This window comes from Lagenorhynchus albirostris, chromosome 15 (genome assembly GCF_949774975.1).
Source record: "Lagenorhynchus albirostris chromosome 15, mLagAlb1.1, whole genome shotgun sequence".
NCBI classification, from domain to species: Eukaryota; Metazoa; Chordata; class Mammalia; order Artiodactyla; family Delphinidae; genus Lagenorhynchus; species Lagenorhynchus albirostris.
Genome location: NC_083109.1, coordinates 86,728,191 through 86,753,021, shown reverse-complemented (window position 1 = coordinate 86,753,021; position 24,831 = coordinate 86,728,191). Strand labels below are relative to the sequence as shown.

Genomic DNA, 24,831 nt, shown 5'->3' with positions numbered 1-24,831 from the left:
ACACTGCCCGGAGCCACCTGTGGCCGCCCTCCTACACCCCACTGACCCACACCCCCGCCCTGCCCTCAGTCGTCACGGCTGGGCTGGCCCAGAGGGAGTGACCTCGCCGGGTATCTCTCTGCGCCTGGCGGGGGTGCAGGAATAGGGAGGTCTGGCGGCTGAGCTCCCTGCCGAGCACCCCCGCCCGCCCCGCAGCTGGGCGGCGGCCCTTCTGGGAAGGGGGTTGGAGCCGCACCTCTGTGTCCCGCGGATGAGCCCCTGAGAGTGGTCTGCGTCCTCCACAGAAACAGACCAGGGGTCACCAGACGCAGCGGGAAGCTCCTAATGTAAACAATCAAAGAGCCTGGACAAACAGAACATTAGGAACCTGGTCGGAAGAGAGAAGAGCCGCCCCACGCTGGGGTCGGGATCACGCGGGCGTCCGCGGAGGGGCTCAGAGACAGAGCAGAAGACGCCTCCCAGAGACAAACACAGAAACAGAGGTGGAAGACAGCGAAGAAGAGAAGAAACGAGATTCTGGGAGCTCCAACATCCAACTAATAGGGGTCTTACATGAAGAGATTACAGAAGGCGGGACAGAGAAAACATCAAGGAAACCACACAAGAGCCTCCAGAGGCCAAGGCCGCGTCTCCCCGGGCTCAAGAGACAGAGCGTGACGATGGCTCAGAGCACGCCAACGAGCCCTAACCCAGGACGAGAACGCAAGCCTACAGCTGATGGGCGGCCCGCTGTGTTCTGAGCACCAGGAAGCGAGTGGCTCGGCCGGGGGTTCCAGAGGCATCAGACACGTCAAGGGGAGAACCAGGACCGAGAGAATGAGGTGGACAGCAAGTCGTGGACAGAACGACAAAACGACACCTGCCCCGGATGGGAGATGTGGCCCATGGAACGAGACGCCACCCGTTCCAGCCGTAAGAAACACATACGAGGTCAGAGAATCCCAAGTGCTGAACAGTGATCTAACCAAAGGCGAGACAGCCACACAGGGTGCAGTGAGGCAGGGACACGCGTGTGTGCGCGTCCACGTGTATGGCCGTGCACGCTCACGTGCACAGGAGAGCTAGCGCCTCGCCCACCTGAGGACCCGAGAGTCACGTGCACACAGCGTTCAGACACAGGGTACGAGGCCTGGGGGAGCAGGCGGGGCCGCGTCTGCCCCACTCCAAGTCCACAGTCAGCACCTGGCTTTTTACTACCATGAAAAGGACCTTCCCAGCCCCTCGGTGGCCAGGGAGGGAAGGCCACCGCAGTGTCAGCTTCCTCGCGACCCAGGTCAGCAGCGAGGCGGAAGGCAGGTGTCCTCCCTCCGCCCCTCCCGCCCACGCCTGTTCTCGCCGCGGCTGACCACGGTCACGACAAAGCCACGTGGTGACCACAGGGGCTCCAAAAGGGCTTTCGTCCCTGCGATGAGTGACGAAAGCCCAAGGCAGCCTGGGGGCCCCACCGTCACCGAGTGGCTGCTGCTGAGACTGGACCCCCGGGCTCCCCGGGTGCGTCCATAAACGGACCCCCAGTGGTGGGCAGATGCCACAGCGGGGGAGCTGGACCTGCCCAGGCCACGGGCACAGGGAACTGAGCCTTGTGCGGGCTGAGGACCAGGCCCTGCGCGCTGCCCGTCGAGGCTGGGCTCTTGCAGTGACGCTGGTAGGAGGCTGGAAATCAGGGGCTACAGGAGCTTCTGAAGTTGTCTTCTGGGGACTCGGGACAGAGTCGTTTATCTTTCTGAAAAGTGAATAAAAAACACTTAGGCAATGCTGAGATTTTCAGGTTCTTTTAAAGGAAACGATAAAAGGACGAACGCATCCCCGTTAGGAAGAGCAGCCCTGAGCCCAGGCCGAGCCGGCGGCTGCTTCTCAACGTGGCGCACGCGGGTCCGCCCCCAGGACACCAGCCTGAGGACAAGAGGAAGGACTCTGGGACCGGCCGGCGGGAAGGCTGTGGGGCGGGCCAGGGAGCCTGGCGGGGGGCGTGCTGTCCGCTCGTCCAAGAGCCAGGACCACCAGCTCCCGGCTCTGCTCCAGGCCATGAAGGCGGTCGGGGTGCCTCTGACCCCCCGCCCTCCGCTCTCCGGGCACCCTGGCTCCTGTGTTCACGCACACCCCGTCTCCGCAGCCTGAAGGGGTCTTCGGTGCACGGCAGGCAGGGGCAGCCGCGGTGGGAGTGATGGCAGCCCATCTCCCGGACGCTCACCAAGCCCGTTCTCCGCGGCCCCCGTTTCCTCAGCACGTCCACGAGGAAGCTGGATGAGTGACTGCTGCCGTAATGGGACACCGAGGCTGGCCCGCCCCTGGGACCAGTGCTTCCTGCTGCCTCTGCTGGACCTTGGCGCCGAGGCCACGGCCCTGCTGCTCTCCTGGGACCCTGGCAGCCAACAGCACATCAACAACCTCGCCAAAGGTGAGCCAGCTGGTGACTCTGGGCCCATGGGCCTCGGGTCTTCCTGAGGTCAACGCTGGGTCCCAACTGGAGACTGGCCGTGGGAATACTGAGAAGGCAGGGGTGCGGCCAGGTTCCTGGGTGAGCTCTGGGCCCTGGAGGATGGTGGGTGTGGGACCAGGTCCCGAGCTGGGCCTCAAGCTGCTGGCGCTGGCGCTGAGGGGGAAAGAGCGGCGACCACGGGCACGCAGGCGGAGCCGAGCCAGGGGCTGGACAGCGAGGCCGCGCGGGACCCCACAGCTGCTGGACGTGGGGTGCTGGGGTGGGAGAAGGCTGCGAGGGGGGGCGGGCAAAACGTGTCCCCACGTAGCAGCGGGGTGCTTGGGAGTCAGTCCCTGCAGGCAAACAGAGGCCAGGGAGGGGCCCTGCCCCAGGAGGGGAGCACCCCCACCAGTGTCGGGGCGACGCAGACCCCTCTCACGGAGCCCAGGCTGACCTGGATAAAGAGGCGCTGTGCCGAGCCACGCGGCCCGTCCACTGGTGCTGCCTCGGGCGCCCTTGGCCACTCGCTTCCCTGGGGAGGAGCCGGCCCCCCGGCAGGCCCCTCGGGAGGCAGCCCCGGCCTCCCAGCGGGCAGTAACCAGTGCTGGTTCTGCTGAGGCCCAGAGCGGGGCCACGCTGCCGGGGCCGAATTATCCACGCCTGGTAACTTCTAAACTATTTCAATTCTACATTTTTAAGTACTTAACAATTAGGCATCAAATACTGATGCAATTTTATTAGCCACCGTGGGAGCCAGCACTGTGGGACTGTGACTGGGTGAGGGCCCTGGCCCGGCTGGCCACCTAGAGGGAGGAGATGGTGGGCCACCTTCACAGCAGAGCTGGGCTGCCGCCCGACGTGGCACGAGCCTCCTGCCCATCCTCCTGGACGCCGCCTCCCGTCCCAGATCCATATTCCGGGAGAGGAGGGGGGAGGAGAGGAGCCTGTGTGGTTGGCAGGCGCCGAGGGGCCCAGGGCCAGCCGGCCGGGCAGCTCCGTGGTCCCCGGCTCCCCTCCCCGCACAGCGCTCAGCAAGGAGGCCTTTCCAAGAAAGGGCACAGCGGGGCACCATTGTCCCCCGCAGCCAGCTTCAGTGACAGGGGCCCAGGACCCTGACATCCGCTGGCCAGAGCCTCCTGCCACCAGAGGGGACGGCTGTGTTTGAACTGCCTGCAGCCAGACGGCCCAGAAGAGGCTCTCCATCGTGAGCCCGTGTTCCCCGCTGGGCCGGAAATTGCACGTTTCACACGAGAGAGGAGACGCTAGCCCTGGAATTACATGCAGATGAGCAGCGCGTGCCCACCGCCAGGCCTCCTGGCAGACGGCCGCCCTGGAAAGCACGGTGCCGGCGTTCAGACGGAGATCTCTGTGATTAACTGCTCACTCGCGCAAGCAGCTTGTCACCTTGCACAGAAGCGATCTGAAAAGACACCAGCAATTATGGCCCACCAGATTATGGGGTGGGAGAGTCCCGCGGTGACAGGCGGGCGCCGATGTGACACCACGTTCTCAGAAGACTCCCTCCCCCACCGCTGAGACACAGCAGCTGAGGCCCCAGAGGACAGCCCCTCCCCCTGCCTCGCTGGCTCTTTCGGGAGTGGAGGACCAGCTGGGCCTGGAGGCAAGGTCACCGCCTGGTGCCCACCTGGACTCAGAACAGCCCCGAGTGGGGCACAGACGTGGGGAAAGGCCCAGAGGAGGCCAGTGCCCGGCCCCCGGGCAGCGCCAGCACTGCTGTGAGGAACCGCCCTGAACACCGGGCACCACCTCGGTCACAAAGGTTGGCCTCCTGCCCAGGCCACCAGCAGGGCCCCGGGGAGCCCCGTCTACCCTCTGACGTTATTTAGGCACCTGCTTGGGTGCTGGCCACCCATTTCTCCCGACTGAAGCACCCCGACAAGGGTGGTGACCTGGGCTGCACGGCTTACGGCTGCCTGGGCGGCAGGAACGGGAGACGCTCGTCCAGTGCGGACGTGACTCACTCCGCACGCACTTGCTGGTCTTAGGCTTTGGGATGACCCTATGAAACTATCACCACGTGCGTCCCCACTTCACGGATGGGGAAACTGAGGCTCAGGCCGTCAAAGGCAAACCACCTGAAGCTGCGCTCATACGCTCACACGTGTGTACTCACACACGCACACGTGCGCACGCACACACATCCACACACGTTCACACACATGCCGGAGCCAGAAACCACCCAGAGGAGAGGCACACGACAGCTACGGTGCATCACAGACCCCGAGACGGAACCGGAGAACCCTGCTGTTGAACACGTGGCCGACAACTTCCACGTGCCCCTGCAGGGGGGCTGCCAGGGGCTACCTGGGCAGAGGCGGAGGTTTCTGGTGAGCAGGAACCTACGTGGGGCCCCGGCCTGCTGGCTCGGGGCGGGGACAGAGCACAGGGACGCATGTCTGCAGGAGGCTCTGGCGCTCTCTCCACTCTGCGCGCCGCATGTATTATTAATTCCTGACAGTGGGCTCACACAAAACTAATTCCCTGAAAGGCGAGCTCCCTCTCAGAGAGGGAACCTTTTCAGAGCTCATCTTTTATTGACTGAGTCATTTTCGAGTCAATCTGTCTGCTTTCGGCAAGACAAGAGTTTTACATCTTCTCTTTCTCTCGTTTGGAGATGTGGCAGTCTATTAAAACCTGCTAACGTGTGCAGCTAGGCCTCAGATCCGAACCGGGATGACTTCCTCAGATGGCAGGAGATAAAGGAAGAGGACCTCGGGAGCTGCTCGGCTGTGGGCTCTGGAAGGAGGGGAGGCCGGGGCGCGCGGGGACAGGGCAGGCAGCCCCGAGGGATCCGGAGGGGCAAGGATGCAGGCTTCCCGGCAGAGCCAGGCCTGGAACGTCTCCCAGGAAGACAGGGTCCGGGATGGGGAGTGAATCAACGAAGAGTGCCTGGGCTCTGCCCATAAGAAGTAACGTGCCAGACGCACACGCCCGGCCTGGAGGGCGCAGGAGGTTCCCCGGGGTGGTTCACACTTCACCATCAAGGACAGGGGGGCCCTCCTGCCCCTCTCCGGCCTGACAGCGGCCCTGGTGTCCCAGCACACAGGGCCCCATTTCATAATTCACAACTGCCCAGCGCAGCAGGCGGTGCAGGCTCAGGGTCAGCCTCTGCCCGAGGAGGAAGCCGAGGCTCAGAGACATCAAGCGGCTTGCCTGAGGACACACAGCTTTTGGAGGCGGAGCCAGGACCAGAAGCCAGGTTGTGTGAATTCCGCTCCTGGGGCAGGGCGTGGGGCTTTGCCAGACAACTAACCCTGTGACAGCCCGTGGCTCCCCCACCGGAATTCAGAAGACGCCGCCAATGCAGCCACCCCGCCCACCCCCCCGTCTTCTCCTTCCACCTTTGCCCAGTTCCCACCTCTACAGAGGCCACCCCCGACCACGAAGAGCCCCGGCCTCACCAGCACCCGCAAACATCCAGCACAGCAAGGTGAGGGGGGAGGGAGGCCCTGCCGGGGGACCCCCAAGGCCGGCAGGGCTTTCGGAGCCCCCCTGTAGATCCCCCCGGGCCAGAATCAGCAGGAAACGGGCTCTCCCCAGAGCCTCTGGGAGGGCCACAGCCCTGTCGGTTTTAGCCCAGTGAGACTTCAGACCCCAGAACCGTCAGATGACACGTCTGTGTTGCTTCAAGCCACGCAGTGTGCGACATGTCATGGCGGCCGTAGGGCGCTGACCTGGGAGGCTCGGGACGGCCAGACCTCTGAGACTCTGGGGCCGTGCTTTCCCAGCCAGCAGCAGCAGCAAATGATGGCAGCAGCCCCGGCACCAGAACTTTAGGAACAGCTGCCGGTCACCCCATGGTGCACCGTGTACCCGGCAGTGCTCGGCCAGTCGCCCCAGGGTGTCCCGTGTACTGGGCAGCACTCTAGCCTCAGAGGACACAGTCTGGACAAATAGGTAAAAACCTAGTCCTGATGGAAATTACATTCCAACCAGGGACACAGATAAAAACAATGTAAAGAAGTAAGACAGGCGGTATTCCAAAGGCGGTAAGCACCATGGAGGACAAGAAAGCCGGCAGAGGGGCAGCCATGCGAACAAGCCAGGGGCACCTCACCCACAAGGGGAGCCAGGGAGGAACAGCGAGTGCAAAGGTCCTGAGGCGGGACTGTGCTTGGACCGTCCAAGAAAAGCAAGGGAGGCCCCCGACCCAGAACCGTACCTGGAGATGCAAACAGTCTCCAAAAAGAACAGTGAGGTTGGGGGCCTCACGGCGTCAAGGCGGCAGGTATTGGCACAGACGCAGCAGATGGGCCGCGTGGCAGGGACTCTAGACCGAAGCTGAGCTCAGCGACTGATTCTCAAAGCGACCGCTGGACACCCGGGTGGGAAGACGAGCCCTGCCCCCTCACAACATGTGCGCGAACTCACTGATGGGACCGTAGGTCTTCACGTAAGAGCCTCTAGGAGAAGGCAGGCGATCACAGCCTCGGGGGAAGCAAAGATCTCTCAGGGCAAAAAAAGCACTAAGCACAGAAGAAGAAACGGACAGATCAGGCTTCATCAAAATAAAAAACCTGTGCGTATCGAAAGGCAGCATGAAGAAAATGATGAGAAGAAAACAATCTAGTTGGAAAATGGGCCAAAGGTTCACACAGACATTTCACCAGGGAGGACGCACAGATGGCTGCTGAGCGCGTGAAAACGCGCGGGGCGCCACCAGTCTCTAGGGAAACGCGGCCACCCCGAGACGCCACTTCACACCCGTGACGACGCTCTAATCAGAGTCGGGGAGGAACGGACGTTAGGGAGGACAGAGCGCTCAGGACACGCACGTGGGGCACGCAAAACGGCACAGCCACCTCGGAAGACCACGCGACAGTTTGAGTTAAACCCAAATCTACCACAGAATCCAGCAACTCCGCGCCACCCAAGAGGAAAGTCAACCTACGACCACACACAGACTCGGATCCCAATGTTCACAGCAGCCCAGGAGTGGGAACCACCAACGTGGGCACCAGCTGACTAGGGACACACAGCACGGCGCACGTATGCAGAGGAGCGCTGCCCATGACACGCAGGAATGAAGCGACAGGGAGGACCAGGCGGTGGGGCCAGACACAGACGCCGTGTGCTGCGGGACCCCCTTTCTGTGACGTGTCCAGAAATGACCCACCCACAGACAGAAGGCGGGTCAGCGGTTGACACGGCTGCAGGGGGAGCAGACACCGACTGCGAATGGGAAAAGGGGTCCTTCTGGGCTGACGGAAATGTTCCAAAGTTAGATTGCAGGGACGGCTGCACAACGCGGTACATTTACTAAAAATAACCGTACACGTAAAACAGGTGAAGATTGGGAGTTTAGGTTTTCTTTCTTTTTCTTTTTTCTTTTAGAGACTATTAGAGGAGCGTTAGGTTCACAGCAAAACTGAGCAGAAGCTACAAAGATTCCCCCAAAACCAACACACAGGCATCCCAGCAGAAGGGGCGCATTTGTTACAGCGGATGAACCTACCCTGACAGCACCGATCACCCCAGTCCACAGCTGACATTCCTGCTCACTCTGGGTGTTGTACCGCCTATGGGTTTGGACAGACGTGTAACACATGTACTCACCACCACCACGTCACACAGAACAGCTGCACTGCCCTAGGATTCCCCTGCGCTCCACCTGCCCACCCCTCCCCCAGCCCCGGGCCACCACTCACCTCCCTCCTGCCCCCACAGCTCTGCCCCCTCCAGACCGTCCCATATCTGCAATCATCCCAGACTGGCTTCTTTCGCTTAGTGTCGTGCGTGTAAGTTTCCTCCATCTTCTTCATGACTCGACAGCTCCTTTCTTTTTAGTGAGAATAACATTCTATTGCCTGGATGGACCGCAGTTTATTTAGCTGGTCACCTGCTGAAGGCCACCTCAGTTGCTTCCAGGTTCTCGTGGGGACACCTAAGTTTTCCACTCCTTTGGGTAAATGCTAAGGAGAGTGAGTGCTGGATCATATGGTAGTTTGGTAAGAAACCACCAAGCGGGCGCCCAAAGTGGCGGTGCCGTTGTGCATCCCCACCAGCCACGGATGAGGGCCCCCGGCACTCCACACCCTCGCCAGCCTTTGCTGTTGCCACGGTCTGGATCTGGGCCGTTCTGACTGGTGTGTGTGCGGGATCTCACTGTAGTTTGGGGAGTTCAGTTCCCAACGCGCTAATTCTGCGACGCCACGGGACACCAAGCGGGGGGTGTCACGCTGAGAGCTGGGAGCCCGACAGGGACGCATGGGGACCCCACCGACGCTGCAGACACAGCTCTTCTCTAGATGGAGGCCCAGTGGGGCCGCTTCTGCCGGGGACGCTCCCACCCGCCGGTCTCCTGAGCGGGCGGCCTTGCCCCGGCCGCTGTCTCTGTCCCCGAAGCGGTGGAGAGGAGGGCTGGGTGGGGCCCGCCCCGCCCCGCCCCGCCCCCGCCCTTCCTCTGCTGACTGCCTGCAAACCCGGAGATTAAATTACACGGCTTCTTTACAACTCCAATTAAACGCCTAATTGATGGTGCTGCCCTTTATTACCTGACACCAGAGAATAAACAAACAGTGTGAAGAGGGAATGGCCAGGGACACAGTGATTAAAATGCCAACCGGTTTGCAACAAAGCGCACTGTCTGGGAGCAGCCGAGGAGGGGGCTCGCCCTGGCGCCCCGGCCTCGCACCCACACCAGCGGGCTGACCCGGCTCACCTTCCCCTCTCATTTCCTCTCCGGGGCTACAGGGGCTCTGAGGACATCGGCGTGGCCTCGAGGCTGGCCCGGGACCGGCGGAGAACATGGCCCCCCACCTGCCCTGGGGCGTCTCGGGCTCTGCGGGAGACACGTCGCGGACGGTGCCAACCGCACAGCAGCTCCAGGCACTCGAAGCCGCGGTGGCACTCCCTCAGGCCGACACGCCCCCGCTCTGACCCAGCCCGTGAGGACAGCGCCCCGCCCCTGGCCACTCTCGGGGGAGTCTGTGCAGACCCTCTCCCCTCTGGCTCGCGGGCCCGCGGCACTGAGGAGGGACGTGCCCTGCCCAGGCGGTCCAAGACCTCTGCCGCCCGGGCCACCTGGCGACGTCCATCCTCGGCTTCCAAGGTCTGTGGGGCTCAGGTCCCGTCTCTGAAGTGGACGCTTTAGCCTGAGCCGCCTTCTATGACTGGGTCGGGGCAGCTGCTGGGCCAAGGACTCTCGGGCCATTCCTGTCTCTCCAGACAGAGGAGATTCTGCCTGACAGACAGGCTCCTGCGCGGCCGGGCCGATGGGGCTGGAGGATGGCAGCTGTCACCATCCTCACTGCTCCCTGTGGGCTCTGTGCTCCGGGGATGCAGTCACGACGGCCTGGAAGGGTGACCAGCCTCAGCTCAGAGCCGAGGGGGCTGAGCGGGGGCAGACACTGGCCCCGGTCACACAGCGGGGCCTGCAGCGGGCGTTCCGGGAGCGAGTGTGGCCGGTTCTGCCTCTCACCAGCCGAGACCCGGGACCTGCGAAGCCAGGACCGCTGCCAGGACAGCAGCTCCTCCCTCAACCGGCTCAAGAGGCCCTTTCCTCTGGGACTAAAAATTCACTTAAATGAACAAAAAGAAATTCATGAAGCTAAGGGTTCCAATACCCCAGGGGCTGGGAGCCTCCCTCACATTGTGTCCATCTATCTGTCTGTCTGCCCGTCAACACCTTAGGGCCGGCGCTGGGTGAGGCGGGCATGCAGCTGGACCACAGCCCCGCAGAGCAGCGCCCAGAGTCAGAGGGGCGCACACCCTCGGCCCCCGCACTGCTCTTTCCTCACCCTGGCACCAAGGCCCCCCCTGCTGCTGACAGGTGGCCAACCCCCCCACGGGGACACGGGGTCGTGAGCCGTCTGGCAGGTGGGAAGCAGGGCTGGGGCAGAGCGATCTTGGATGCAGGAGTCGGGGGAGATCGGGACCCAGGGCTCTGAGCCCGGGCTGAAGGGCAGGGTCACGGGGACCTTGTTCAAGGTAGACGTGAGGGGTTCTGTCTACACCAGGCAGATGGCGAAGGCTCTTTCCCCACTCCCCCCGCCGCACACGGCTGTCTGTGTACGGGAAGCAACGCAGAGGCGACCACGGGAGAACCCTGAGAGCGGGAGGAGGGCGGAGGGGCTTGGGACCCAGAGCACCAGGGAGCCTCACAGGCCCACCTGGTGGAGGAGGGAGGCCTGGATCCCGTGTTTCTAGACCCAGTCCAGCGGCGGCCGGTGGCCGGAGTGGGACTGGCGCCAGCAGAGGGGCTTGGAGCACCCCGACCCCGGGCGAGAAGGGGGCCCTGCCTCAGGCCGCTCTTTGTTCCACAGGCCTGACGCTCCCCTCACCTACCCAGAGACAGAGAATGCGACGGAGCTGAAAATTCGCCTACCGAAGTAATTTATACCTTTAATGCAACGTCAAGAACAACCAAATCCTCACAGCTTTTTCTTGAACTTGACAAAGCACTTCTGAAATTCATTCAGAATAACAAACAGGTAAGAAAATCTAAATGAGAGGAAAATAGGGGAATGCCATGTTCTACACCAGATACTCAAACCTAATTTCAGTTATAATTACTAAAAATGTGGAACAGAAAAATGGAATAAAAAAACAGAAACCATGGAAACAGATAGGGACGCATTACAAACCTACAGGGCAAGGAACGACTATCTGATAAAGGGCACTACGGCAACTGTTTACTGACCTGGGGAAAAAATCAATTCAAATCCTGACCATACACCACGTACCAAAACAAGTTCCAAGTAGATTAGATCTTTAAATGTAAAACAGAGCCAAAAATAAAAATCACAGAAGAAAATAGAACTATTTATCAAATCACTAAAGAACTTTCTAAGCTTAAACGGAATAAATAGATGAGATTCCAAAATAAGTTAAAAGTTTCTATACAAAATCATCACCAAGAAGAAAGAGAAGTTAAGCTTCTCTGCAAACTGCATAAAAAAGGAGGTAAAGGAGCTCTGATCGTGACGAGACCTTTCAGGAAAGAGGAAATAAAACCTTTTTCCTTATTAGTAATTAAGTGAGGTGCCCTTTATACTAAAAGATGTTAAACACGCAAAACCCTGACACTTGGGGTGGACGTTCTGCAAGGTTTAACCCAGGCGCCGACGTGTGTGACAGCCCAGCCCCCCCAGCATTTCTCTGCCGCTGGCCCCCCCCAGCCCCGCACCCCGGCCCAGCGGTCTGTCTCTGACTTTCTCCCTTCCCCGTCCAGCAGTCTGCCCGCAGAGCCCCGCACCATGGGACCTCGGGGCTTCTCGCAGACCGTTTACGGAGACCAGCACGTTGGTCGCTGGCTACTTCAGTGCTGAGCAGCGGGGCGGGCGGCTGCACCAGGCGGGTGACCTGTTCACCGGTTAAAGCACATCCGCGCGCTTTACAGCTTCTGGTGACTACGAGTGATCCTGCCACAGAGCCACAGGCTCCAGGTCTGGGAAGGATGAAAAAAGGAAATCCACCCGGCCTTTCACAAAGGCACTGATCCACCTGGAGGGAAGCAGGGGACAGCCGATCGCTGACCCAGAGACACAGAAGTACAGGCAGACTGAAGAAGCAGCAGAATCCCAAGCACGGCCGACCCAGAGCCGACTTTCCTGTATTAACCGCAGTGCTGACCAGGTTGGGCAGAAGGACAGCTTCCTGATGGTGCATCCCTCACCCGTGAACGTGGTGTGTCTCTCCATTTATTTAGAAATCCTTTGACTTCTTAATCAATGCTCTGTCGTTTTCAGTCTATAGCTCTTTTACGTGTTTTGTTAGAATTATACCTAGGAATTTCGTTTTGGGGAGAGTGAACAGGAATGGTATGATGTCTTAGATTTCAGCTTCCACGTGTTCACTGCTAGTATATATCATATACATATTATACACACACGTATCATATATGAAGTGAATTCAGCAAGGTTGCAGGATACAAGATCAATACACAAAAATCAATGCTGAACTCACTTCGCTAGTTTTGTTTTGTTTTGTTAACTTCTTGGGATTTTCTATGTAGACGAACATGTCATCTGCAGAGAGGAAAAGTTTTGCAGGCCCTTCCTTTCCTCACTGCTCTGCCTGGGACTTGCAGTACATCTGACCAGGGTGGTGAGAGTGGACATCTCTGCCTTATTTCCGACCTTAGGAGAAAAGCTCTGACTCTGACCGTAAGTGTGATGTCAGATGGAGGGTTTGTGGACGAGCTGCATCTGGTTGAGGAACTTCCCCTCTTTTCCTAGTTTGCTGGGTTTTTATCAGTACTGAATTTTGTCAAATGCTTTCACTCCACCAAGTGATCTGATCCTGCTGATCTGGTGGATTATATCAACTGACATTTGAAGGCTGAATCAGCCCTGCATTCCTGGAACAAATAAATCCCTGTAGGTTTTGTTCTTTGTCTTGTCATTGATTTTGAAATTAGAGTAATACTGGCTTCATAAAAGGAGCTGAAAAGTGCTCTCTATTCAATTTTCGGGAAGAGACTGTATAAACTGGTGTTAATTCTTTTTTAACTTTAGGTAGAGTTCACCAGTGAAGGCTGGTTTTTTGAAAGCTTTGTGATTATGGATTCGATTTGCTCAATAGTTACAGGACTATTCAGACTATCTACTGCATACTGGGTGAGTTTTATAGTTTTGAGTGTCCTGAGGTGGTGGCGGTCGTTGTTTGGACCCTGGTCCACTCGGTCTGGATGCAGAGAGAGTGGGGAGAAGCCCTGCTTTCTGGCCCGAGAAGGAAGCGGGAGGAGGCTGCTCTCCCGGCTGTGCTCATCCCGTCCTGTCCCGGCACCAGGCCATCTTGCGGAGGCGCAGCTGTGGCCGGACAGGTGCCAAGACCCCCGAGGGAGGACCCTCTCTCTATGTGCAGGGCTGTGGCCCCAGGAGAGGGGGGAGTCCCCACTGCCCTCCTCTCTGTCCCCCGCTGGCAGTGGCCGTGGACACTGCGGCAGCCGTGGGAAGGGCCTGGCGGGGCAGGGACGTGAAGGCCTGAACGTCTGGCCAGGGGCCTGTGAAGGGGGCCCTAGGGAACCGGGGAACGTTGGAGCTGAGGGAGAGGGAATTCCACGTTCCACTGTGCCACGCGGACCCCAAAAGGCACCTCTGAGCTGGGCGTGTGGGGGTCTGACCCTGAAGGGCCGTGAGGCCTGGACCGTGGGCCAGACCACTGCCCAGGACCCAACGGCTGAGAGGAGCACAGCAACGGCTCTGAAACTGAACTGACAGTGGAAGCACAGCCCTTGGAAGGTGGCGGGAGCTGCTGACTGGCCCACCTGGCAGATGCCTGCTGAAACCCAGACCCACAGGATGTATGTTCTCCAGAACTTCACAAAGACCTGAAAATGTTCAAAATGTCCAGGACACAATTCAAAACCAAGCAGCATATGAAAAACCAGGAGAAAGTTGACCTGCTGGGAAGAACCCAGCCAACGGGGACCAACCCCAGGTGACAGAGACGCTGGGACCCTCAGGCGCCTGGGGCAGGGTGGGGAGAGCGGCTACGAGACGTCCTCGGTCTCCCCGGAAGCGGCACTGCCCGACACTGGGCTGCAGAATCCTGTCCACCCCCAACCCGTGACGTCTGTCGCGTCCGTCACACCACACGCTGACCCCCAGCTGGGGGCCCGTGTGTCACCATCACCCGCACCTACCGTCCGACCTGATGCATGCTTCCGTCAAGCTCTCTTCTTCACACAGAAAGGAAGTGATCTGAACGATTACAGATTCTCATCAAAAACCACGGAGGCCAGAGGCAGAGAAAAGGGAAAACCGCTGACCCAGAGCTCCACACACAGCGGATACCCTCCAGGAGGAAGGGCAAGATGATGACGCTGTCCGACAAAGGGGAACCACGAGAGCATGTTTCCAGAACACTTGCCCTAAAAGAAATGCCAGGGAAGCTCTTCCAGCAAAAGGAAATGATACCAGAGGAAAACCTGTTATTTCAGGAATGAAGAAAGAGCGACAGCAATTCTGAATGTCTAGATAAAAATCATGAACTGTTTCTTTCCGCATGTGTTCTTTAAAATATGAATGACAATTAAAAGCAATAATTATAACATTTTACAGTGGGTACATACAAATGAGCTTTACTACAAGGGGGAGGGGGCGTGGGAGACCTGTGTTGTGATAAGACCCCGACATTCCAGGATCTTATCATCCGCAAGTGGTAAAATATTAATTACAAGTGCACTGCGGAAAGTCAGGCACGCGCATTGTAACCCCTAGAGAAGTCACTTCCAAAGGTCTCTAGGGCTCCCCTGGTGGCACAGTGGTTGGGGGTCCGCCTGCCGATGCAGGGCTCGTGCCCCCGTCTGGGAGGATCCCACATGCCGCGGAGTGGCTGGGCCCGTGAGCCATGGCTGCTGAGCCTGCATGACCGGAGCCTGTGCTCCACAGTGGGAGAGGCCACAACAGTGAGAGGCCCGCGTACTACAAAAACAAACAAACAAACAAAAAGCATCTAGAAACATAATTAAAAAACTAAGATAAATCAAAATGTAATACTAAAAAATATTCAAATAATCTTAAAATAGGTAGAAATGAGGAAATGGGAATAAAATACAGAGAAGGCAAACAGAACTAATCGTAAAATGGTAGGCCTAAATCCAAACGTATGCAGAAATTATGTTAAATGTAAACTGTCTAAACGTACTTATCAAAAGACAGAATACACATCCTTACCAGGTCCACATGGGACATCTGGTGGTTCACAAGTCTTGGCCACCAAACAAATCTTAAATTAAAAAAAAATTCGAGGGACTTCCCTGGTGGCGCAGTGGTTACGAATCTGCCTGCCAAGGCAGGGGACACAGGTTTGATCCCCGGTCTGGGAAGATGCCACATGCCGCGCAGTAACTAAGCCCGTACGCCACAACTACTGAACCTGCGCTCTAGAGCCCGTGAGCCACAACTACTGAGCCATTGGGCCACAACTACTGAAGCCCTTGTGCCTAGAGCCCATGCTCCACAACAAGAGAAGCCACAGCAACGAGAAGCCTGCACACCACAACGAAGAGTAGCCTGTGTGCAGCAACAAAGACCCAACGCAGCGGAAAAAGGAAAAAAAAAAAAAGTACCATAATCTAAATCTCACATCATATGCAAAAATTAACAAAATGGATCACAGATTTCAATGCAAAACTAAAAGACTTAGTGCAGAAAACATTAAAAAAAGGGTCTTGACCTGGGTTTGGCAAAGTTCTTAGATCTGACTCCTATAAAAGATAAACTGATCACCTAGAGCCCGTGCTCCGCAACAAGAGAAGCCCCCGCTTGCCACAACTAGAGAAGGCCCGCGTGCAGCAGCGAAGACCCAACGCAGCCAAAAATAAATAATTTAAAAAACGTTTGCTCTGAGAAAGACACTGTTAGGAAATGAAACTCCCCAAACTCGAGCCAAAGACAACAATCCAACAAAAAATGGGCAAAAACTTGAAGAGAGACTCCACCCACCCAGGGGGATACAGGAGTGGCTAACACGCGACAGAAGATGCTCCACATCTCACCCATCAGGGAAATGCCAGTTACAACGGGGTGGACTCCACTGCACACACCTCAGGATGACAAAGGGCCCCGGGCTGGTGCCGCCGCAGAGCCCCACCCCGGTGGGGGCGGGGGCGCACGGCCAGCCGCGAAGCCAGTGGCCCACTGACCACGTGACCCGGCAATCCTGCCCCAGTGCCCGCCCTGAAGAAACGCACTAGCGCTCACAGGAACACGCACAGTTACTTCCTGTCTTTGGTTTTCAGGTTTGCTAATGGTGTATGGCTGCATCCGACCCACGCTCTTGTGGGCTCAGGTTCCGACATCAGCTCGGTGTGAAGCCTCTGCGGTGCTTTTAAGATCCACCTGGCGCATGCGGCTCGGGCTGGCCAGACAACGGTGCCCCAAGGACCCCAGCAGGCCTCCCCGCCACCTGCTGCAAGGCCGGGAGGTGACGGGTGCGGACGGCAACGCTGTTCTGCTGGGGCGGGCAGGGAAGGGAGGAAGCCTGAGACCCAGGCACGCCTGCTGCTCCCGGTAACCCACCCGGGAACGGGCCGGGGCGCAATTCCCGATTCTCGCCTCTGCCTCCTACTTTCCCGGTCTTCCCGCCTGTTCAGCGGTGGTCCCTCCAGCAGAGGATGACGAGCTGGGAAAAGCACAGGGCAGGACTCCTCTCGCTGCGGGCTGGGGGCTCTCAGCTGCTCCCCAAAGGCTCGAAGTGGCCAGCGGCCAGCACCTGAGCCGAGCACAGCTCTCGGCTCTACGTTACAGCCACCTCTAAGCCTCGGGCAGCCAGACCGGGGGCCACAGCAAACCCCGAGTCCATCACCTCGTGTCGGGCGCCGAGCCACGTGGAGCCTCAGCGCCCTCACCAGTGACCCGCAGCTGTCTGGGCCTCCTTGCTCCCCGTGACGCGTTCCCGAGCGAGTGTCAATCCAGTACGGCCTGCTCCCGCCAGGTGCCCCCCTGCCCCCTGTGCCTCCCTGCAAACACAATCCCCACACCCAGGGCCTGCCCTGAGGCCGCCTCGTTCCCGTGGCTTTTCCCTTGCTGACGTCCAGCTGGCCCCTGCGTGGCTGCCGGCTCGGGAAGCAGGTGCTACGGCTTCCGGAGCCTCAGCGAGTCCGCGCTATCTCCCCAGCTGCCATCACACCTGCACTCACGGAGGCCCGGGGGACAGCAGCGACTCAGAGAAGCCCGCCCACCACGCCCCACATCTGGAGAGCCCAGCTGGCCCGCGCGCCGGCTGAAGCGGGAAGGGGGTGAGCCCCCGTCTGGAGAGAGCAGCAGAACCAAGATGAAGCCCAGGCAGCGCAGCTGCTGCAGGGGCGCCCTCCCCCCTGGGCAGAACGGACGGGCTCCAGGGAGGGCCCTCGGCGTCCCTCCTCCAGGGACCTCTCGGGATCAGCTGCACTGCACAGTCAGACAGAGACAATTTTGAACGCCTTCCGTGTGTCGCTCTGACAAGATTTTTTTTTTTTTTTTTTTTTTGCGGTACGCGGGCCTCTCACTGTTGTGGCCTCTCCCGCTGCGGAGCACAGGCTCCAGACGCGCAGGCCCAGCGGTCATAGCCCACGGGCCCAGCCGCTCCACGGCATGTGGGATCCTCCCGGACCGGGGCACGAACCCGTGTCCCCTGCATCGGCAGGCGGACTCTCAACCACTGCGCCACCAGGGAAGCCCAAGATTAGATTATTTTAACGTTAATTCTTTACCTAATTAAACCGCAATGAACAATCTCTCCGGCCCAGGCTGGGTAAGGTGTGGGGTCATGCAAGGAGCACAGCCAGTGCTGGGGGCTGAGGTTTCAGGCTCCTGCCAGCCGAGGGCGCGGCCTTGGTAGGGGTTCTTCAGCGACTCCTTTGTCAAAGGTCCAGGAACGCCCGGAGACAAGCATCCCCTGCGTGTCGGAACGCAGTACCTGAGGCTGGGCACCTCCACCCCCAGCGCCCGGAGCGGCTCCTGGTGTGTTGACGGCGAGCCCGGAAGTCCTCAGGAGACGGGGGCACCCTGTGCTGTTGGTCCGGCTCCGTCCCGGCCACCCACACGACCCCCGGGGGCCTTCTGCAGGCCCAGCTCGAAGGCCACGCTGTGTGCACGGCAGACAGGACCCGTCCAGGGGTGGGGCAGGCTGGCCCGTGAGGCCCACAGGGAAAAGCGGGCGGTGTATGTGGGGCGGGGCCTTTGCTGGTGCCCGACTCTCCAGGACGCGTCTTTGGAGGTCAGGGGCCTCCACGTGCTGAGACTTCTTTCTACGGTTGGAGGCAGGTTACAGCTCAGAGCCCGGCAGCCTGGCCCCGCTGCTGCAGCCCTGGGTACCGAGGCAGATGCGGGGGGCCCGGGGAGGGAGTTTGCCAAACTGTGCCTCCGCCTGGCAAGGCAGAAACAGACACACGCGGCCTCGCCTCCACGGAGGCCGGTACCTGACCACTGTGCGCAGTCCCCAGGCCGGCCAGCCACCCATCCGGCTGTGGCAGCGCCACCGGCATCTGCCTCCCGGGCGCGTAAGAGCCAGCAGCGAGGCACCTGGCCGCTCGCATGGCTCCCCGGGGCGGGGCTGACCCTGGGCTGTGAGAAGTGGCCAGCGCCCTGAGCCTCAGCTGCTCCACTGGCCAACAGAAGGAGCGTGCGGCTGGCCTGAGAGCGCGGACGGAGGACCACAGGGTGTCTGCAAGAGCTGGACACCCCCGGAGCGAGGCCGTGGGTGACTGCAGGCTACGAACACGGTGGCGGGGCTCCCTTGCCCACGTGGCTTCAGCGGGGACGCTCCCCCGAGGATCCCGAGAGCTGACCTGGCCACCCTCCTCTTGGTCCCATGAGGAGGGAAGTGGAGTGACCGAATGACTCCTCCTTTCCCGCCCACACTCTGGTGGGCCGCCAGCCCGCTGGGTCCAGCCCAGGACGTGTCAGCACAGGGCACCCCCCACTCTGCCGCCCCGGCCCCACTGGGTCCACGCAGCTCCTAAACGAGGCTCAGGCTGCCGTTCTCAGCCTCTGCTGCCCCGTCTCCGTCACAGGACCGGCCCAAGCCTCTGTGGACCTGGCACTCGCCAGGCCGTCGCAAGACTGCCCTGGGCTTTGTCTTAAGCTTTACGCTTTATTTTTATTCCCACGTGCGTGGTTTAGAGCCCAGTCACGCCCAGCAGGTCCTCTCCTCCTCCGGCCAACGACTCCGACTCCGATTACCTTGGTGTTAAGTGGCTGACCCCCTGCCGGCTCGCACGTGCCCCTCCTCCTGTCCTCCTCCTCCCAGGCCCCAGGACTGTTAGGACAGTAGGTGCTGCTGGAGCTGGGCTGTGGCAGACGAGGATTCCTCGCTTTTCCTGCACAGCATCCTGTCTTCCCTGGAGCTGACGCCGTCCTGTCTTCCGTTCGCTGACTTTTCTGTGCACCCATCGCTAACGCAGCCGCACCTCTTTGCTGACCCACGTGGGAGCTTCCTAACCCTGCGGTGGCAGCAGATGTAAACAGGAGACGAGAGATGGGTGCCCCGGGCAGGGCGGCGGCTCCGTGCAGCCAGGGCAGCGGGCCCAGGGGCACGGGGCACGCGGCATGGCAAGGCCTGGGCCACAATGCCCCCTGAGACACGGGCCAGTTACGTCCTGACGACCCCCTGGCCTGAAAGAGGCCCAGAGCCTCTGACCCGCTCCAGCCAGGGCTTGCTCCTCCCCCACACGTGTCCCAGGCTGGCGTCTCGGGCTCTCTGCGCTTCGTCTCCTCTGCTGGGCACATCCTCTGACAGCCTCCTGAGATGGGGCGCATGGTGAGCTTTTCCGGGTTTGCTGGAGCACGGGTGTGGGCCGGGGCTGCCGCCGGGCTCTTCTGGGAACCTGGAGCAGTGCCCACGGCTTTCCAGCACCAGGGCTGCTGCTAAGAAGGAAGCTCTTCTGATGCCTGGCCTTTGACAAGTGACCCGCTTTTCCCCTGGGGGGGCCCTTTCATCCACCCACACGGTGCCGGTGTGACCTGCGACCCCGCCTCTCCTGCAGCCCTGCGACTCGGCGGACCTCGCGGGCCGGGCGGCTCCCCGCGTTTCCTCAGCTTTATCTCCTGCTTCCCAGCCCGTCGCCTTGTTCTTCTGCTTTTCAGATAAACCTTCTAAATTTTATCTCATAAATCTGCTGTTTAGATTTTCATTTAACTCTTGGATATTTCTAACTTCCAGAAGTTTGTTGTTTTTCATTTTGAAAAATCTGCAGTCTCTTGCTTGTGCTTTGCTGTTGGAAGTCCGTCCTTGTCTCTCTGAGGACGCAGTGTTTTGGAGGTTCCCTGCACTCTGGCCGCCTGCGCCCTCCAGGTGCGTTTTTCTACTTGTTGCTCTGGCTCCCTGGTCACAGCCAGCGGTGGGTCCTCCTGGCCTGTCAGCTCAGCCCAGGGTCCGGCCGGCTGCCTCCGGGGTCAGTGCTTTCGGGTCTCCTCCGGAGCTGGTTAGGCTCCACGGGGCGAAAGGGGAGGGCGAGGGCGTCCGGGCATCCACCAGCCTCATCCCTCGGCTCCACTGCCGGCTCTCGTCCTGGATGGGCCCTGTCCACAGCGTCTCTGGAGCCGCAGCTCACAGACATGCGGGAGGACGTGGGCTGCCCCGGAACCCCGCAGGCCTGAGACGGCGCCCGAGGACCTGCATGGCCCACATGTTCCTGGGGCGCCTGCTGCCCGCCTGGGAACCACCCCTTGGGAACGGCTGCTCCAGGAGAAGAAACCGCTGTGCCGACTTGCATTTCTCACTTCTGCTGGGAGAGAGGCCACGGCCCACCACGCAGAGTTGGGTGAAGGTCTGGGAACCCTTCCTGCCCCTTGACCACACCCCCAAGCAAGCTTGCCGGTCACGCCCCTCCCCCAGCGCCCCCTGCTGCCCTAGGCCTCTGGGGAGGTTTGTGGCGTCAGTCAGCGTGGTTCCTGCCTCGACCGCGGCTTCCTGAGCTTGCTCACCATTGGACCACCCGCCCACCGACTGTCCGGATCCCAAAGGTTTGCCGCTGTCCCTCTTGCTGTGGGGCCTCGAGGAGGACGGTCCGACGGGCCGTCTCTGCCTGGAAGCCCACAGCGTCTGTGGGCACGTGTCACGGCGCCCTTGGGAGGCTCCAAGCAGCTGTGTCCCCACAGCTGAGCACAGAGCCGCTGGTCGGAAGGAGTGACAGACCTCACTGGGCAAATGATCTGTCGCATTAGACGGCACGAGTCCTTCCAGAGCGCAAAGAGCCACCTCGAGGTGCCCGCGCCTGCATCTTCAGCTTGTGAATTTGTCAAGGACACACAGGCCGCTCGAGAAGAGGCGCTGGAGCCGCGGCTGGGAGGAACACGGGGAGAAACAGTAATGCGGCCGCCCACTTGCTGAGGACCCTGCAAGAGGCCTCTCCTGGCCTTCACCGGGGAGGGCGGGACGCTGGCCACCTGCCCCGACCCCCACCCCCACGGCAGTCTTTGCGGCTGAGCCGGGGTTTGGCCGCAGAACGGCCACGGGGGCACCTGGGCAGCCGACACCGCCAGTCCGAGCGGCATGGGGGGCTCTGTTTCTGCCCCAGGAACAGAAGGCCTGTGCTTTCCAGGCCGGGATGCCAGGACCCTCTCCGTCTGGCTGCTGCCGATGAAAAGTACAAAGTGAGGAGTTTGTGTAGGAGCGCCAGCTGAAAGGCCAGGCGAGCAAAGCAGCACCCCGAGGGGCGGCACGCGGGGGTCCTGAGCCCTGGGGGCCTCGCGCTGCGGCAGTAACCGTCTCTGCTCCGACCTGCGGGCGGGAGAGAGCTCTGTCCTGGGCACGCCTCTGCCCGTTTCTCGTCGTGGTCATGACTGGATGCTCTGATCCAAGAGCCAGCCCTGCACAGAGGCCACCGCCCCCTCTGAAGACAAGATGGGAGAGGCCGGCACAAGGTGTGAACGGGCATGCGCGTGCGTGTCCGCAGGAGGGCGTGCGCTTCACACGACACGTGTGTGCTCACCGTCCATGAGCCCAGCACGCGACCTCGGGAGAGCAACTGAAGGGCAGCTGCAATCCTGTAAAACCAGGAGGCGCAGAGTTCAGGTGGAAGATGGCAAACCGCACTGATTCCGCACCGTGGGGTCACAGCTGAAGCCAAGATGGTGCACGGACCCCCCATCTCACAGAGGACACTGGGCCGAGGGTCCTGGGACCACAACGCGCTCAGGATGCCATGGGAAGGGGGACAAGACGGAGAAGGACGGAACAGCACCAGGGAGCAGGGACGGAGCGTGGCTCCCGCAGGACGGCCGGGCTCAGCCTGGCCCTCGAGACCCTGCAGCCTCGGCGCGGGTGGTGTAGGGAACGCACAGCTGGGGCCCAAGCTCAGGCCTGGCTGACCGAGCGCTTGGCCTCGTAGAGCCCCTGTGCCCCAGGTGCCGAGGGCGGCCGCCCACCTCCACGGTCTCACGGGGCGGGGACCGCTGACCTCAGGCACTTCGAGAAAGGCTGGTTCCACGCAAGGTAGACGGTGGAAGCAGATGGGCCGGAGGGGGGCTACACCTACGAGCCTGGCAACGGGCGACGCACAGACCCCTGCTCCAGACAAGAGGACGGCTGCACCCACTTCCCAACTCCAGCCGCAGTGGGCACGCGGGAAGAGATGACAAACATGGGAAGGGGAAGTGGGGAAGGGCTTCCCGGCGGAAAAGCCACTCAGAAATGCACGTGGCGAATGGCAAGAAAACAGCAGCCTGGCGCTCTCGACGCAGACGTCTGCGGACGCCACTGAGGGGGCAGCGAGCAGAGCCCTCCTCCCAGCCACCCGTGGGCAGCAGTGCTGGGCACCCTCCGACAGCACAGCCTCCCCGTGGGGCCGGACTGGGTGACCCCTGGGAAAATGGAGCCTCCAGAGGGTCCCCTCCCTCCTTGGCACTGATGGACCCACCTCTCTCTGCACTAGGGCGGGACCTGGTGACCGCGGCGTGCCGGGGACAGGCTCAGCGGTCACTGCACTGCCCTGGAGAGACGAGCTGCGAGGTCAGAGGCTGTGGCCCTGGGTTAGAACTGCAGAGCAGGCGAGACCCGCGTGACAGAAAAGGCAGCTTCCTGGGTTCCTCACAGACCCCTGCGGAGGGCTCGCTGGGTCCCTGAAATGTACTCAGATGGTGAAAGATGGCCCCCGCTTCCACGGAGTACTGGGTTTACTCACATGCGTAGAAACTGCTAAACGATACTAACTTGTTTCAGGGGTCGGCAGGGCTCCAGCCATCGGGTCCTCATCGCGCCTGTGTCACCTCCTGCCGCTCTGCAGGCCGGCACCACCAAGCCTCCCGCACAGCCCCGGGGATGCCCACAGCCTAGCTGCCTGCACGGGCTGGACAGACGGACAGACGGACGGACGGACGGGGGCCTACCTGCCACCGCCCCGGACGAGGGCAGCCCCGCGGCGGCCTCCAGGTCGGGGGGGACGGCGCCGCCGGCCTCCAGGGCGTGGACCAGCTCCCGCAGCCGCGCGCACTCCTCACGCAGCCGCTGCCGGTCCTCGTGGAGCCGCTGCCTCGCCGCGCCGGCTGGGTTCAGGCTCAGGTGCAGCACCTTGGCTCTGCTCTGGTCGTAGTCCCCCTGCGGGACCACAGGCAGGAGGTCAGAGCCCCTCGTGGAGCGAGAGCAAAGGGGAACCCGAGCCCGGCCTGTGGGGTCCCAGCCCCCCTCCCTGGGCTGTGGCCTCCATTAAACGGGGGAGCAAACAGAAAGCCCACCCAACCCATCTTCAGAGCATCGTCAGAACTCGGCACACGAGCCCCCTTCTCTGAGTCTTGCCAAGTACCAGCTACCGGGAGGGAGGTCTCTTCAAGGTGCGGCGCTTTCAGACACCATCAGCAAACACCCCAACGCCTCTGGGCCTCTCGCCAGCCTCTCAGCGCCTCTCAGCGACCCTCCTATCTCATGGTCTTTAAGAGTGGAACCCGTTTTTTAAGATTTAAAAACAAACAAACAAAAAAACCCAACTTACTAAAACTGACGCTGAAGCAGAGTCCCCACGTGCCCCACACGGTCCCGTTACTGACACGTGACATCAGCCGTGCACCTGTTACAGTTCGAAAGCGAACACTGACGCCAGCCTAACTAAACTCCCTCCTTCCTTCTCAACTCCTTAGTTTCCTCCAAATGCCCTTTTCTGTTCCCAGATCCGTCCTGCGGGACCCCACGGGACTTTTAGCTGTCCGATTTCCGCGGCTCCTCTGGGCTGGCGGTTTTCTGGGCTTTGTTTTGGGTGACCTTCAGAGTGTGGAGGATGCCGCTCGGGCGTCCTGAAGATGCCCTGCTGTCGGGATGTGGCCAACACTTTCCTCACCGTTACCTGGGGTCAAGATTAGGGGAGGAAGACCCCAGAGGTTAAGTACCTTCTCATCACACCGTGTGGACGCTCCCCGCTACCAAGGTGACCCTGACCCCTGGCTGAAGTGCGGTTGTCCCCTTTGGACACACCCACACCTAAGGAGTCAGGGTTACGCTCCCTTCCAAGTTGACGAGACCCTCAACTGTCTGCGGACACAACCCACCTCTTCCCCTCCCGGCTGGTAGGAGCCCGCCAGCCACAGGGGAACAAGGTCAGCCCGGCAGAGTGTGAAGGGGGCCGGACATCAGGGGAGGCGTTTGATTAAGTGGGTGCTGAATGGCCTGAAATCCACACGCAAAACCCAGGGCCCAGGGCGGCTGTGGCGACCTTGTGGGAGAGGCATCACCGCACGTTACAAATCTGCAGTGACCGAGGCAGGTGCTGAGGGCCAATGGGGAAAGGAGGGTCTCCCCAGTACATGCTGCAGGGTCAACTGGATGCCCACATGACCTTGACCTTGACCTCACACCACACAAACATCACTCCTGAGTGACAGCAAAGCTACACGCAAAGGTTTAGGAGAGAATATAGGGACGTCTTTGTGACCCGGGAGTAGACGAAGGTTCTTAAACAAGGTTCAAAACGGGCTAAACAAGTGAAAGAAAAAATAAACTGGACTTATAAAAATTAAGAACTTCTATTTATCAAA

The 24,831-nt window shown here is 60.3% G+C and overlaps 1 protein-coding gene across 8 annotated transcripts in view; it reads right to left on the bottom strand.

The window, feature by feature from the left end:
* The window catches only part of MAD1L1 (mitotic arrest deficient 1 like 1), a 312,047-nt gene that overhangs the window by 38,858 nt on the left and 248,358 nt on the right, over positions 1-24,831 (bottom strand). For 6 of the 8 annotated variants that reach the window (XM_060124132.1, XM_060124134.1, XM_060124137.1 and 3 more), the window contains one exon: positions 23,197-23,404. In XM_060124132.1, coding sequence (XP_059980115.1) covers positions 23,197-23,404 — 208 coding nt within the window. Of the gene's footprint in view, positions 1-2,856; positions 3,840-23,196; positions 23,405-23,795; positions 24,144-24,831 lie in introns of those variants that run through there. The other 2 variants (XM_060124133.1, XR_009535576.1) reach the window with 2 other exon arrangements.